Source organism: Rhinopithecus bieti, unplaced genomic scaffold (genome assembly GCF_001698545.2).
Source record: "Rhinopithecus bieti isolate Rb0 unplaced genomic scaffold, ASM169854v2 scaffold_15437, whole genome shotgun sequence".
Lineage (NCBI taxonomy): Eukaryota > Metazoa > Chordata > Mammalia > Primates > Cercopithecidae > Rhinopithecus > Rhinopithecus bieti.
This window is the reverse complement of record NW_016808212.1, coordinates 646,147-660,484: the sequence shown is the minus strand read 5'-3', so window position 1 is coordinate 660,484 and position 14,338 is coordinate 646,147. Positions and strand designations below refer to the sequence as shown.

The window sequence follows — 14,338 nt, the reverse complement described above, 5'->3', positions numbered from 1 at the left end:
GTTACCACAGTTAAGCAAATGAACACCCGCACCTTCCACTGCCTTTTGTGTGGGTAACAGCCACTATCATCTTCCCTGCTGCCCTTTGGGAACACCCAGACTTGGGGCGCACAGAGAAAGAGTGAGGGGTTTGGGACACAACCCAGGGGGTAACTTCCACAAGGCAGTGTGAAGAGGGGAGGCAGACAGTCCCCCAGCTCCCCTCACCCCCAGGGTGTAGCCTGTTAAGTAGAGACCCTGGTGAGTGCAGGAATTGGGCTTTGAGACCAACCAAGCAGGTGCATCAACAATAGCTTTCCATCAATAGCTTTCTACTTAGAGCCTGGTGTTTTCCTGGTCTCCTGATTATCTCTAGGTTTTTATATATGACGACTGAGTGTGAGAAACCTGTTGATTATATGGAGAAAAAAATGAGAATAATTTCCTGGGTCAGGCAGGAAAGTGTAACACATTTAATACCTTCCATGTGGAAAGAGAAAACGTTAATTTGTAAAGTCGGCATTAAAGCCGCGAGGGGTTCACACGAAGTCGCTACAGCAAGAGGCCAGCAGGGCAGCACCTGGGCCTGAGCTCCTCCATCCGCCGACAGCCTCAGAGCCCAGAGCGCCACTCCCCAAGGGCCAGCTCCCACCCTCACCGAGCCTGGCCCCACGACTGCCACAGGACCACAGGGTGAGCTCTGCTCCCACCCTCACCGAGCCTGGCCCCACGACTGCCACAAGGACCACAGGTGAGCTCCGCTCCCACCCTCACCGAGCCCGGCCCCCACGACTGTCACAGGGGTCACAGTGTCAAGGCTCCTCCCACTTGGGCCCAAGGGACAAAAAGGCAAAGCCTGTTTTTCCCTTCGTATGCCTCAGGCACCTGCACTGTTACCTGACCCAGTAGGTTCTGGAAGGTTTTGTGAGAACGAACTCTTGCCTTGCCAACCAGGGAGAGAAGGGAGGCTTTGTTGTGTGTGGAAAAGCTCATGCTGCTCTCGGCCCTTCTGAGAGAGCAAAACTCCCTCAGAAACTCCTCTCAAGGTGGGAGATGCGAGCCCTGCCACAGCTCGCGACTCGCAGACGTGAGGCCCTGGAAACCCTTCTTCCAGCTGCCCTGGAATTCCTGTAAAGTGCACTGAGAAGCTCAGGGAAAAAGATGAGCAGAGAGAGAACCGGGACCCGGAGAGAGAGAAGCAAGGTGGGAGAGACGCGGTGAGAGGAGGGTAAGAAGTGTGTGCCCCGCCATTTCCCTGCTGTGTTTTCAAAATGCATCCAATGTTCCCCCACGGCCGACTCTTGCTCAGCCCATTAGATGTGCTGCCTCCATTCATCCCTGTAAGAACCTTATAAGGCAAATATTTTTTAAATTTTCATTTTCTGTCTGAAAAAATCAGTTGGCCAGACTGAGTGACTTGTCCAGGGTCACACAACCCTGAACAATGGAGCAGAGGCCAGAGCGGCGCCTGCTGCACCCCCATTCCCCACAGCTCCATGCAAAGGCCACCGCTGGACTGTGGCCTCTGTGCTAGGCCCCCACATCAGGGAAATGGGAATTGGGGCCTGTGCAGAAGAGTCCAAACCCTAATCGGGTGATATCACCCCCAGAGGAGCAGCTGTTGTGTCCAGGACAGGCCCCTGAAGTATGCTGTTATTATTAATTATTGATTATCATGAAAGAGGCCCTCATACCATAATCTGACATTCATGGTTTATGCCATGGAAAACTTTAATTCTGAGAGTCATAGGACATTGAATCAGAAAGAGGCATTCGGTGCAGCTAGAGGCAAAGCGTTGCTCCGTGAGTTCTAATCCAAGATCCAGCAAAGGTCATACTGTAATCACACTGGCCGTCTCGTCCATCCCCACCTTGCAAGAAATCAATAAGAAATTACAGAGTACCAAGCAAATTTATATGCAGTCTGGTATGGGGTTGAGGGGTTAACCGTGTTGGGTTTTTTGCTCCATCTTTAAGTTCAATTTGGAAAATCACATGGTTAATCTCATCTGCTAACCCTTGGCCTGAAACACACTAAACAGTAGAGTTCAGTGCTATATGTATACCCAAAGTGCATAATGACTAGTAAAAGCATTTGCGCTCAGCACTTTCTCTTCAGAAGGTAACTGTTTCTACTGCCATCAACTGTAAATGAATGTTATACACCTATACTGATCAAGGCTCTCAGATCCACATTTTGAACAAAATTACCTCCCCAAACCTAATACTTTTTTAGACACAGTTGCCAGAGAAAACAACAGAGCCACCTCACAATTCAGAAAATTCAAATGAGAAATAGAGATCTTAGCAAACAGAGAGCACTTTTAAAGCAGAGCCGAGAGCCTTCTGCAGGAGCACCCAGGTAGTAATGGTAGCTGAGGCCAAGAGACAGATGGTTCCACCCCGAGCTGAATGGGCAGGCAGCGTGCAACCCGAAAAGAACATTCTCCAGTGTCAGGATACCTCGCGAAGGTGCCCGATTCTCAAAGGCATCTTTTGTGCCTGCGAAATGTATGTTTTTATTATTCTCCAACAATGATGTCACAAGCTGAGGGGCGGGGAACGTGGGGCGGGGCCAGCCAGCTCTCATTCCTGCTTGGCTTTCGGGCCACATGGCCAGCAAGTCCACGTGTCAACATCTGGCCACACTCAACCTCTATTTCTAAGCTGTGGGTTAGCTGTAAAAATTGCCTCAAGTTTCCACTCGCTTAATGAGAAAAAACTCATCCACACCCAGCAGAAGAGCCTCTCTCCACGGACGAAGCCGATGAGTGAGGGGAAGCCTGTGGGTTCCTGCCTGGGACAGCTGACCATCCGGTCACATGTGGGGCAGCCTGTGGGTTCAGCTTCTTCTTCCTCTTCCTCTTCCAGAGAGCCCAGAAAAGGGTGTTACTGTACAGAGGCCAAGACAATGATGGAAGTAATCAGTTTCCATAAAATCACCTTTATACAACAGACAAGGGTGATCCGATGCCTGGGACTGAACTGCACCTCGACCAACTAACAAACTCTGCAACCTCAGTAAAGGAACTTCCTCACTGAGAAAATCGGACATTAATAACTCCCCAGGGCTGACGGGAGCCATGAGAAACAACAAAGTCTGGTTCTGCAGGAGCCAGGCCTCAGGGAGGGGCAATGGCGCAGCTCACTACCGTAATTTTGTATTTTGTAGTAAACCTGCATGGAGCCTTCCAGAAGCACATTCACCAGTGAGGGCAGTATGGACCCAGCAGGTTGTGGGATCATCCATGGCTCAGATTCCCTAATGGAACAGCTTTGCCAGAAAACAGTGGTCCAGGATGGTCAGTCCAGAAAAATTAAATCATCATCAAATGCATCCATCACCCTGGCTGGCAAATGGTGATTTTGCTAAATTGACTTCAGAGCATTTTCTGCAAAAGAAATAAAGCACCGCAGTCACACGTGAAGTCACCCCCAGCCCCTCATGGCACTGCCCTCCTGCACTCCCCGGGGGAGAGCGGACTGGATCTTTGTTACCCACACATCAGCAGCTTTGTCACAGATGGATGACTGCATGAAGAATATAGAACGTTAGTGTTCTTATAATAATAATATCCTACCCTATGGGTTATTTTGCAAGTCAGTTTTACTATCTGGCATCCTATTTCTTGAGATTCATCTACATGGAAGCATAGTCCATGTATACAACTAACAGACGTAGTCCATTAGACGCAACTGCTATACAGTATTCTATATATTCTGTAGTGTGATTATATCACAGATTACTCATCATTCCTCTAACCATAGCAACTTGGGCATTTTCAAAATTTTCAGTTTTGTGAAAGCATGCTGCCGCGCACACCTTTGTTCAGCTCTGCCTCTGTGTGTGACGGTTTCTGTAGGACGCATCTCCAGCGGCAGAATTGCTGAGTAAGGTGTGTGTTTCTTTATTCTTGCCTGACGCTCCCAAAATGCATTCCAAAGGAGCTGTGCTTGTGCTCCTGACCACCGACCCCTGGTACCTACCCTGAAAACACTGGGACATTACAGGTCTTTTTAAAGTGCTTGCCTATCTGATGAAGGGGGTAAGACTCCCAGGGGCAGAAACCAAGCGAGTGGCCTGGGTTCTTGCCAGGGACCAGCTTTTGACCCATCTTGGCTATCATCGTGCCTTCCTCCCTACCTTTGATTTAAAGTGAGAGAGGACTGACTCTTCCTTTCACTAAACACTAAGGGGTCACTGCATGGTTATTAAGTGGCCTAATTTCAATATTGGGGTTTCTCAGGGAGGCCCAAGCAGAGGGAGAGAGATGAGGGAACAGCCAGCTGGTGGAGCGGTCGGAACACACACAACACTTACTAAGTTTGCCGTCTTAAATGGGTGTGATTCATGACACCCCAGGACAACCACCACAGTAACAGCAAAGATCACACAGCAGAGGGAGCCATAACAGATACAATAATGGGAAACTTTGAAATATTCTGAGAATTACCAAAATGTGGCTGCGTGCGGTGGCTCTCATCCATAATCTCAGCACTTTGGGAGATGGAGGCGGGCGGATCACCTGAGGTTGGGAGTTTGAGACCAGCCTAGCTAACATGGCGAAACCCATCTCCACAAAAATTAGCCAGACGTGGTGGTGTGTGCCTGTAATCCCAGCTACTCAGGAGGCTGAGGCAGAAGAATCGCTTGAATCTGGGAGGCAGAGGTTGCAGTGGGAAGAGATCGTGCCACTGCACTCCAACCTGGGCAACAGAGTGAGATTCCATCTCAAAAGAAAAAAAAAAATCACCAAAATGTGACACAGAGGCATAAGGTGAGCGCATGGCATGGGATAATGGTGCTGATAGAGTTGCTCAATTCAGGGTTGCCACAAACCTCGGATTAGTGAATAACACGATACCTGGGAAACTAAACAAGGAGGGGTGCCTGTACTTTAAATCATCTCTGGATGACGCATACTGCCTAATACAATGCAAATGCTATGCAAATCGTTGTTATACTGTATTGTTTAGAGAATGATAACAAGAAAAAAGTCTGTACACGTTCCGTAGTGATTCATCCATTTTCTCCCAAATACTTTCTCTCCACAGTTAGTTGAATGCATAGATGGGGAACTCAGGAATACAGAGGACTGACCGTATTTACTGAATAGGTGTGCCCCTCCTCCGTGGAGAAAGACCAGGGACTCACCCCAAGGCCGCAGTGCCTCACCTGGGCGGGCTCCTATCCTTCCCTCCAGGGAGGTCTCAGGAGACACCACCTGTCTCACCTCTAGCTGTGAATGAGGAAGTAGTTTGGGGGCTGGACCCCCTGCCCCTCAGTACTGGGAGGGCACTGGTCACCGGGCCTGGAGGTCCCTGTAGCAGGTGGGAAGGGGGACACTAGACCACACCACCCCAGCAAAGTCCTCTCTGACCTTTGACATTGCTCAAAACTTGTACAAAGTCAGGGGCGCTTGTCTGTTTCGGGTACACAGCCGCACTTAGAGCAGGAGCCAGCCTGGAGGAGGACAGCTCCCAGCCACAGGCCCTCAGCAAGGGACCAGGGACGCCGCTTCCCCGCATGGGCCATAGGCCCCCCAGGGGCTCCCTCCTTCCAGTGGCCACAGTCATTTCTCAGGCCTGGCCTGTGGGCAAGGGACTCGGACCCTAGGGGAGTGCCTGCTGTTCCCATCGACCTGCCGGCGCTCGCCCAGGGTCCTGATTGGTCTGTTCTCCCCTCTAGGTACCAGCAGCGCGGAGGTGAAGGAGAACCGCAATGTGGGCAACCTGGCCGCGCGGCCACCGCCCCTGGGGGACCGGGCCCGGGGCGGTGCCCCTGGTGCGAAGAGGAAGCGGCCGCTGGAGGAGGGGAATAGAGGACACTTGTGCAAACTGCAGCTGGTCTGGAAGAAGCTGTCCTGGTCGGTGGCGCCCAAGAACGCGCTGGTGCAGCTGCACGAGCTGAGGCCGGGCCTGCAGTACCGGACAGTGTCGCAGACGGGCCCGGTGCACGCCCCGGTCTTCGCGGTAGCCGTGGAGGTGAACGGGCTCACGTTCGAGGGCACGGGCCCCACCAAGAAGAAGGCCAAGATGCGCGCGGCCGAGCTGGCGCTCAGGTCCTTCGTGCAGTTCCCCAACGCCTGCCAGGCGCATCTGGCCATGGGCGGCGGCCCGGGCCCTGGCACGGACTTCACCTCTGACCAGGCAGATTTCCCCGACACGCTCTTCCAGGAGTTCGAGCCCCCGGCGCCACGCCCCGGTCTCTCGGGAGGCCGCCCCGGGGACGCCGCGCTTCTGTCCGCGGCCTACGGGCGACGGCGGCTGCTGTGCCGCGCGCTGGACCTGGTGGGCCCGACCCCGCGACCCCGCGGCCCCTGGTGAGCGCAATCCCGTGGTGCTGCTGAACCGCCTGCGCGCTGGGCTGCGCTACGTGTGTCTGGCGGAACCCGCTGAGCGGCGGGCGCGGAGCTTCGTGATGGCCGTGAGCGTGGATGGCAGGACGTTCGAGGGCTCGGGGCGCAGCAAGAAGCTGGCCCGGGGTCAGGCCGCGCAGGCCGCGCTGCAGGCGCTTTTCGACATCCAGATGCCGGGCCACGCACCCGGCAGGGCCAGGAGGACGCCAATGCCGCAGGTGAGGGGCGCGGCGGGGGCGGGAGGACCCCGACATTTCCCTCTTGGGATTGGCGTCTGGGCTTCTCGGGGAAGGAGCGGCCGCGTGGAGCGGGAGGGGAAAGAATGTCACCCCCGGGCTGGCGAGGCGACCGGAGAGCAGGTGCTGCCGGTTTTGAGGGTGACGATGCGGCTGCCCGGGAGGAGACGGGGAGGCCGGGTAGGGAGCTGCCGGGGTGCCTCTGTCTGCAGGGGGAGGGCCGGTTCCCCCGTGCCAGGCCTCGTGGGTGGCTGGGTCTCCACGCATGGGGTCGGATGGTCGTGCCAGGTAAAATTGGGGTCAAGTTTTCCACCAGGGAGGCCCCCTGTGCCTGGGTGCAGCCGGGGAGGCCGCCCAGTCCCGCAGGATCCAGACGGGGTCCCTGGTCCAAGAGAGAACCGCGCTGGGAGGCTGAGGAGGCCCGAGCGAGAGTAGGGAGCTGGGCCTACATTCCACCCGGCAGGACCCCTCTGGTTCCTTCCTGCGCGGCTGTGGGTCCGCCTTCTAACCTGTGTTTACCTTCACTCACTGCAGACATGTTCTCAGCTCTGTCTGGGTGTTACCGGTTGAAGGTGTCCAGGTTCCTGGCGCCTTGAACAAATAATTGAACAAAACCCACAAAGCAAGGAAAGAAAGAAGCAACAAAAGCAGAAATCTATGGAAAAAGAAAGCACACTCCAGGGTGGGAGCGCCTGCGCACAGGGGCCCCAAACTTACAGAAGTTTCTGGGGTTTAAATACCCTCTAGAGGTTTCCATTGGTTATTCGGCCTAGGCCCTGTGTAAATGGAGAGGATATTTCCTGTCATCGCTGAAGTATTTCCATTTGAGTCAGCTCTAGGAAGTCAGTGTCAACCGGCCTTATGTTCTGGCCTCCAGACCCTATTCTCCTGCCTCGTATCTGTCAGAAACTATTCTGATACCATTTTAAAACAATCTTATCCTGCCAAGTCTTGCAATGGCTGATTTATGCAAATTATCTTTTCTCTTATCATGTTCAGAATTATTTGTGGGCATCACTAATGTAGCAGATATAGAAAATTATCTTTATTCATTTTGGCATCAATCAAGGAAAGAAACATTTCACATAGTTAAAAAGCACTTAGCCCAGTGCGGGGCTCGTCGTAAGTATGCAGTAATTGTAAGTTATGGCCGTGATCGCTACCATCGTTACATCCCAACACCTAGGACAGAATCCGTTATTTTGCCTGGGGAGATCATAAATCTCTTCCTGAACACGGGTCCCACTCGAACCCCAGATGCCGCTCAGGGAGACTGTAGGGTGACACAGACCACGTGCGTCGTGACAGAGCCCTCATCTTGAATTGTGACTGGGTTTGAGTGCTCACTATTCACTTGTCAACCAATGCTTGTTGAACTCTTGGCCGGCATGGGGTAGGGCACACCCCGGCCATCTGCCTCTCAGGAAGCCATTCATTCATTTTCAAGTACTTGTGGAACGTCCAGTGGTCATTTTAAGGAGTAGGTTAGAGGGATTTAGATCACAATCTCTGTCAGTCTTGCTGTCCAAACTCGTCCTCAAATAAAAACACAACGTAAGTAAAAACAAGATGGTAGACAGCAAGAACGGCTTCCACATAAGTCCCTGGGCACTTCCTCACAAGGGCGCTGGGGCCTGGCTTGGTCTTTTCTTATGCCTCCTTCTTATTTATTTCCCTCTCTCTTCCTTTTTCACCCTGTTTCTGCACTGTCTGTAGCTTAAACTTGCCAGTCAGTGACCGTCCTGGAAGCCACTTCACCCCTGCAGCCTGGGGGAGGGGGGAAGGGCGGAGGGGGCTGGGGGGCACTGGGAGAGAGCCCTCCTAACGCTGCCCACGACCTCGGGTACAACCTTGGCAGGCTCGGGTCTCCTGCCACCTTCTCTGAGAAGCCCCGCACCCACGGTCTGGGGTGTGTCCCCGTCGCTGGGATACCTTGCTCACCCAGCTGGGCCTGCCACTCTTCTGTTGAATCTGTTAAGCGGGAAACATTCCTCCACCCCTCCCCAATCCCTCTGCTGCGTCCCACTCATGTAAAATGTGAAGGATGTCAGTGAATTCTGGCTGCAATGCCTTTTTCTTTCATGTTGTTAGCCCTGAGCTCTTACGATGGAGAAACCAGGCAGTGCTACTACTTTGTAATAGTCATTTGACCCCAGAATGCAGCACATCAGTTAGAGCCGTGGCCGCTAAATTATTTTTCTCTGACAGTCCCTAACCACCCGGACTGGATGATGAAGGGTGCAGAGCAGCGCGAGGGTTTCAGGCCATTCATCACTGCTCTGCATGCAGCGTCCCAGGGGCCCATTACCCTCCCTTGTACCCCTCCCCACTGCACCCACAACTGGGCGGGGACTGGGAGGACACTGGGACTCAGGGCCAGGAACCTTCAGCAGTTTATTAAATTCAAATCATATTACGGATGTGATTCAGGGGGAAAAATGAAAAGACTTCAGAAATTGCTGTAAATGTGGCTTTTCCTCCTTGCTCTGCCCCAACCTTCCCCCAAAACCCTGCCTCTACTTCACGGACCCCCGTCTACACAGCTTGCTTCCTGTTCAGGCAGACCCCTGGTCCCACCGCATGGTGGCTCTGGAGCTGAAGTTCCTGAAGGCCTCAGTCCCTGGCCCTTGTCTGACGGCCCTGTGAGCACCCGTGTCTGGAGGACAAGCCATGCGTTTTCCTGGGCTGTGCCCCACGCTGGGAAAAGGACAGGCCCACCTCCGGGGGATGGAGCGGGGAAGGCCGCCCTGCCGGAGTCCGTCCAGGGAGCCTGGAAGCAGCGCCTCCTGCTGGAACGATGCCGTTTCTGCACCTGGGTGCCGGCCCCAGTGCTTGAAGTTCTCTGCCCACAGTCCCAGGCTCACCCCATGCAGGGCTGGCTTCCACGTGCAGAACGACAAACCCACATCTGGATCCACACGGTGTTTCGGTAGAAGCCAGCAAAGATGCTGCACGTCTGCTCGGTGCTCTCCACCAAAGGCTTGCTCCTAGGAATGAAGCTTCAGAACCATCCTGGAGGGAAGTCTCCTCATTAAGTAACAGTCAATGAAAACAAGTTTCCAATGTGATGGTGCATACGAATCATTTGAGTGGTGTGTTTAGACACCGCTGAGGAGTCTCCTGCAAGAACCCAGTGGGTTCTCGAGGGAAGTCAGCGGTCTGCACTTCCAGCTTGTGGAGTGGTCAGAGACCCACGCTGTTGAGAGCCAGTGCGGCCAGAGGCTGTCATGGTGCTGCTCACAGCCTCAGACTGGAATGACAGGGCCGTGGCCGGAAGAGTCTCTCTGTCCTGCCGGGACAGCTCACAGGAAGCAGGGCCACCCAAAGGCCCTCGGAGACCTGAGTAGTGTCTGTAAGGGTGATCGTTGTGGTGGTGCTTGGGATTCGGAATCTCAGCTTCCTTATAAACACCTGAAGTCACTCTCCAGTGGTAAAGATGTATGATAGACTTGTGTGTCATCTGGATTTTGAAAGAGGAAGTTCAGAAGCATGAATTCTCATAAAGATTAAAATCACAGGTGTGGCTTCTCCGCATCTGATTTTCACTATTTCCTGCACCCGAGGGTGTTTCTCAGGATTGGACTCATCTAACCCTTCAGCTTCGTGTGATCTGAGTCAGCCAGAGTGTCAAAAGCAGGTGTGAATCAGATTCCTTAGAACTCACACCAGACCTAAACAGGTAGGGTTTATAGTGCTGGCGGAGGGTTTGCAGGCCAGTCTCCATGAGTATCAGAGGATAGGGGCAGTGCCTGCTCAGGTGCACCTGCCTGGCTCGTTGCAAATCTCTCATGCTTTCCTCATCTGCAGTACACTCAAGACTCCTCTAGGTTAACTGGGTACTCAGAAGTAAGAACAAGACTGTGTCAGGATGTAAATATGTGCTACCTGGAGGCATCATCATAAAAAATGATAAAATCACAAAACCTACATCTCTCCAGTTTGCTCCCCACCCCAGCATGAAAAGAAATCCTAAGCAAAAATGCAACCATAAAGGAATGCTTTTCAGCATTTTCCTTCCATGAAAACTATTTAGAAAGGAGAATAAAGTGCACTATAATGCCAGTAAAAATAAATCAATCAGTAAAAGTCACCTGTGTGCTCAGTAACTCTGAAAAGGAAGTTTATTGACTTGTTTGTGAGTTTATCTTTCATCCTCAAGTACCCCCTTTATTTCTTTGTTTTTTAAATTTTCATGTCAGACACAGACACCCTGTTGTCCACACACCCTCACCCCGCACTCTCCCACACTCAGTCCATACTCCAAACTAGTGCCTTCAGAAAGAGAAACAGTTCCTTGAATGACTTTCTAAAATTTGAAAAGAATCTTTGTTTTGCTGAAAAAAAAAAAAACTTTCCACTGCCACCCAGCCTTGTGAGAATTATTCACTGCCAGCGAGAAGTTCTTTATATTTGCATAAAGACTCAGAGAGACTGGGAACCCAGAGAGGAAGGGGTGGCACCTCGGGCATCCCCAGGCAGTGGAAAAGGCACTAGAACAAGGTGTTTGAACTGGAAACTGTGGGTTTGGCTCTGGAAATGCAGGTATTAAAGACATAAAGAGTGTCTGTGAAGTCCCTGGGAGAAGAAGCCTAGAGTTGGGCCTTTACCTCCTGGATGGACCTGGCTCCACATTCTCACCAAGCAATCCTCAAGGGCTGAGGGAACCGCAGGTTTCTCTTCTATCTGACATCATAGTGGCTTTGCATCCCCAGCTGTTCCCACCAGAGACACCATAATGAGAGGAAAGCCTAAGGAGTTCATCCTCTGTCCCCACACCAAGAAATATGCAGCTGAATCCTTGCAGAAAAATCATGACTGGTTCTTGGGAATGCTTCAATCAGTTGAGGCAGCCAGTCGAGATGAAGCCATTTCTTTGATGCACAGAGCTAAGTCCAGGGTAATTTCTTTCTCCCTGTCTGTCTGTCTGTCTCTCTCTCTGTCTCTGTCTCTGTCTCTGTCTCTTTCTCTTTCTCTGTTTCTTCCTCTCTCACACACACTATTGTGCAGGATGCACACACACATATATGTGTATGTAGATCTATACTAGAGAGAAAGACTTACAGTCACCAGATCTTTGTGCAAAGGTAGGAAAAACCTGCTTGTCCTGTGTGAGCATTTCAGAGACCTACCAAAAGATCTTTAATTCAGCAAGTTGCTAACGAGTCTGTGGCTCGTTTTCTCCTCTGCACAGAGTTGTTCTGAGGCTTGTGTGTCTACAACAATACAGTAAGCGCTCCTCGCTTGTTGGCTGTTACTTGTATTAGCATCATTGTTTTTATGATACAATTACGGGTTCAATTTCTTGAGATACTTATTCCCATACCAAAGTATATTAAAAGCAAACAAAAAGCCTGATAGCTCATGTCGCTCCCATCCTGGGTGAAGGTGTTTTCTAGATTAAGAGGAGACATTTGCTTGGGGTCTGCAGGCTCCTTGCAAGGGGTTGCCAGATAAAACACAGTGACAAGCTTACATTTAAAAGTCATTATTGTTTACCTGAAATTCAAATTTAACCAGATGTCTTATATTTTATTTGCCAAAAAACCATGTATCCCTCCCTGCAACTGAAGAGCAAGAAAGGGGGTAAGAGTGTGGTGCCAGGGAGAGGAGGGTCCTGTGGGAAGAGGGAGACTCCAGCAGCCACCTGTCTGCCACTGTGCCCACCAACGTCCCTCATTTTTTCTCAGAGCACTCAGAGAGGTCACGGATATGCCAGGGTCCTGAGACGGGGGCACTAATGATTTTCAGGTCTTTTCCTGTCTCCTTCACTCAAATATTGCAGTCCACTCTGGCTAGAAACTGGCCATTCAGTCTCACTCACTTTGTGAATAAATGGAGTGGAAGACAGATAATCACAAGCGGGTCAGGAGCCAAGCAGTCTTTGCAGTGTGCTGAGTTTGGTTTCGCGCCTCTGCCCTTTTGCTGGCAGGAACTCTTTTTGTCCCTCCGTGTGGACAGTCACTGTTGATTTCACTTATGTGTAAAATTACAAAGGGCTTGCTGTGGGTGGGGGCCCTAGAAGAACCCTCTGATCATAAAGCCCAGGAATCCACTATTAAAACGAATGTCATTTCTATCATGGCAAAGGTCTCAGTGTGTAACTCAGGGAGAGAGGACTGAAGACACACCAGTTAGGTAGGAATCAGCCCTTCTTACCTAACGGTTTTCAATAATTCCATAACTTACTTACAGAGAAAAATCGGAATTTCACAATTGGCTTGTTTGAAGTTAGTTTTCGTGTCTTAGAAGTGGTGATGGGTGTGTTGTTGGTGCTTTACTTGAGAAGGGTGGAAGGAGATGACACTGAAGAGCAGCGTGTGCCATTTTTCATCATGATGGCTTCCAAAGAATGGGCTTTAAGATGGTGTCACTCCCACACGCAGCTTTTCCTCCAGACTTAGGCCAGCCTTAAGGCTTCCCTGGAAGACCAGCATGAAAGCCCCAACTCCCCTCCGTCATCCCCCGGTCAGCTAAGTGCCCTGGGAGGCTTCAGTCACAGGGGACAAGCTAAGCCTCGTTGAAGCTAAGGTTCCGGGTCCTGGTAACGGATCACCGGGCCTGTGCGAAGTTCTGTTGTTTTCCACCAGCTCTCCCCAAGTGGTTCCGTTCTCTGTGAAGCCCTCCAGGGGGTGGGTCCCCAGGACGCCCTTCCTCCCCAGCGGGCTGCCTGTGTCTCTGGACCATTCTTCCCACACGCCGGTGGCCACGTCACCTGCTTTGAAGCAGGAATGATCCCAGCAGCTTTCTTCCAGCACCTCACCTTCTGGGTTTTGTGGCCACACACCATCCTGTGGTCCACGCAGGAAGGCAAAGTGTTCTTTTAGGGAAGGAAAAACAGTCCTGCAGATCCAGCCCTCCCCAAACCTTCTGGCTTTCTTCGTGTCCTGGGTCTGTGATGGCCAGAACGAAAGCGAGAGGTCGCTCATTGTCGTTACACATGGAAAAAAACCTTTCAGAAAATCCCTCCTTAATGAAGCACTAGAGGCTTCGTAGATGCTTAACAATACATTTATGCATTTATACAATGTAAATACAGCGTATGATATACACTTATACACTATACCTCTGTACAATGTATATGCAATGTATGCTATATATTTCTATAACATGTCTATACAATGTATATACAATCGTGATATATGTTCACACAAAGTATACACAACGTACAGCATACATTATGCAATGTGCATGCAATCACAATATATGTCTATACAATGTATGCAGTGTACACTATACGTTTATATAATAGCTTCTGCCACCCTACTTTCTACTAAAACATATTAAGTGAAATTGTAATATGTCACTGGTATGTATTTAAGTCTACAGGTTCCCAATGCCATGTTCAGAATTTTCAAATATGGTTAATATGACTGTTCATTAGTTAAGCAGGGCCTATGAGCCAAGCTTCGCCACTTTCCTCTATTTCATAGCCATGATTACTGATGATGACAATAGTGCCATTAGCAGCTAATATTTCCCAGGCACTTAATCTGGGTCACACGTTTTTCTAAGTGCTTTACATGCACAGTAACCCTCATCTAAAATTTTTGAGGTCTATTTTACAGAGGAGGATATTGAGTTTCCAGAGACCTGAGTCCCATGCCCAAAGTCTAGTCACTGAGGGGTGGAGCAAGGAAGACAGTTACAGACAGCAGAGCTCAGCTTCTGTGGGGCTGGGGCTCATCCTCAGGACTCCAGCCTGCTCCATCCTCCCAGCCCCCAAGGGTTTTAGGCTGATGGAGGACACAGAACACTGTTAATCAA

The 14,338-nt window shown here is 51.1% G+C and overlaps 1 protein-coding gene across 1 annotated transcript in view; it reads left to right on the top strand.

Annotated features, from left to right (window-relative positions):
- Window positions 1-14,338, top strand: part of ADARB2 (adenosine deaminase RNA specific B2 (inactive)) — a 530,095-nt gene that overhangs the window by 364,334 nt on the left and 151,423 nt on the right. Inside the window, 2 exon segments of the mRNA XM_017885822.1 lie at window positions 5,669-6,284; window positions 6,286-6,556. Coding sequence (XP_017741311.1) covers window positions 5,669-6,284; window positions 6,286-6,556 — 887 coding nt within the window.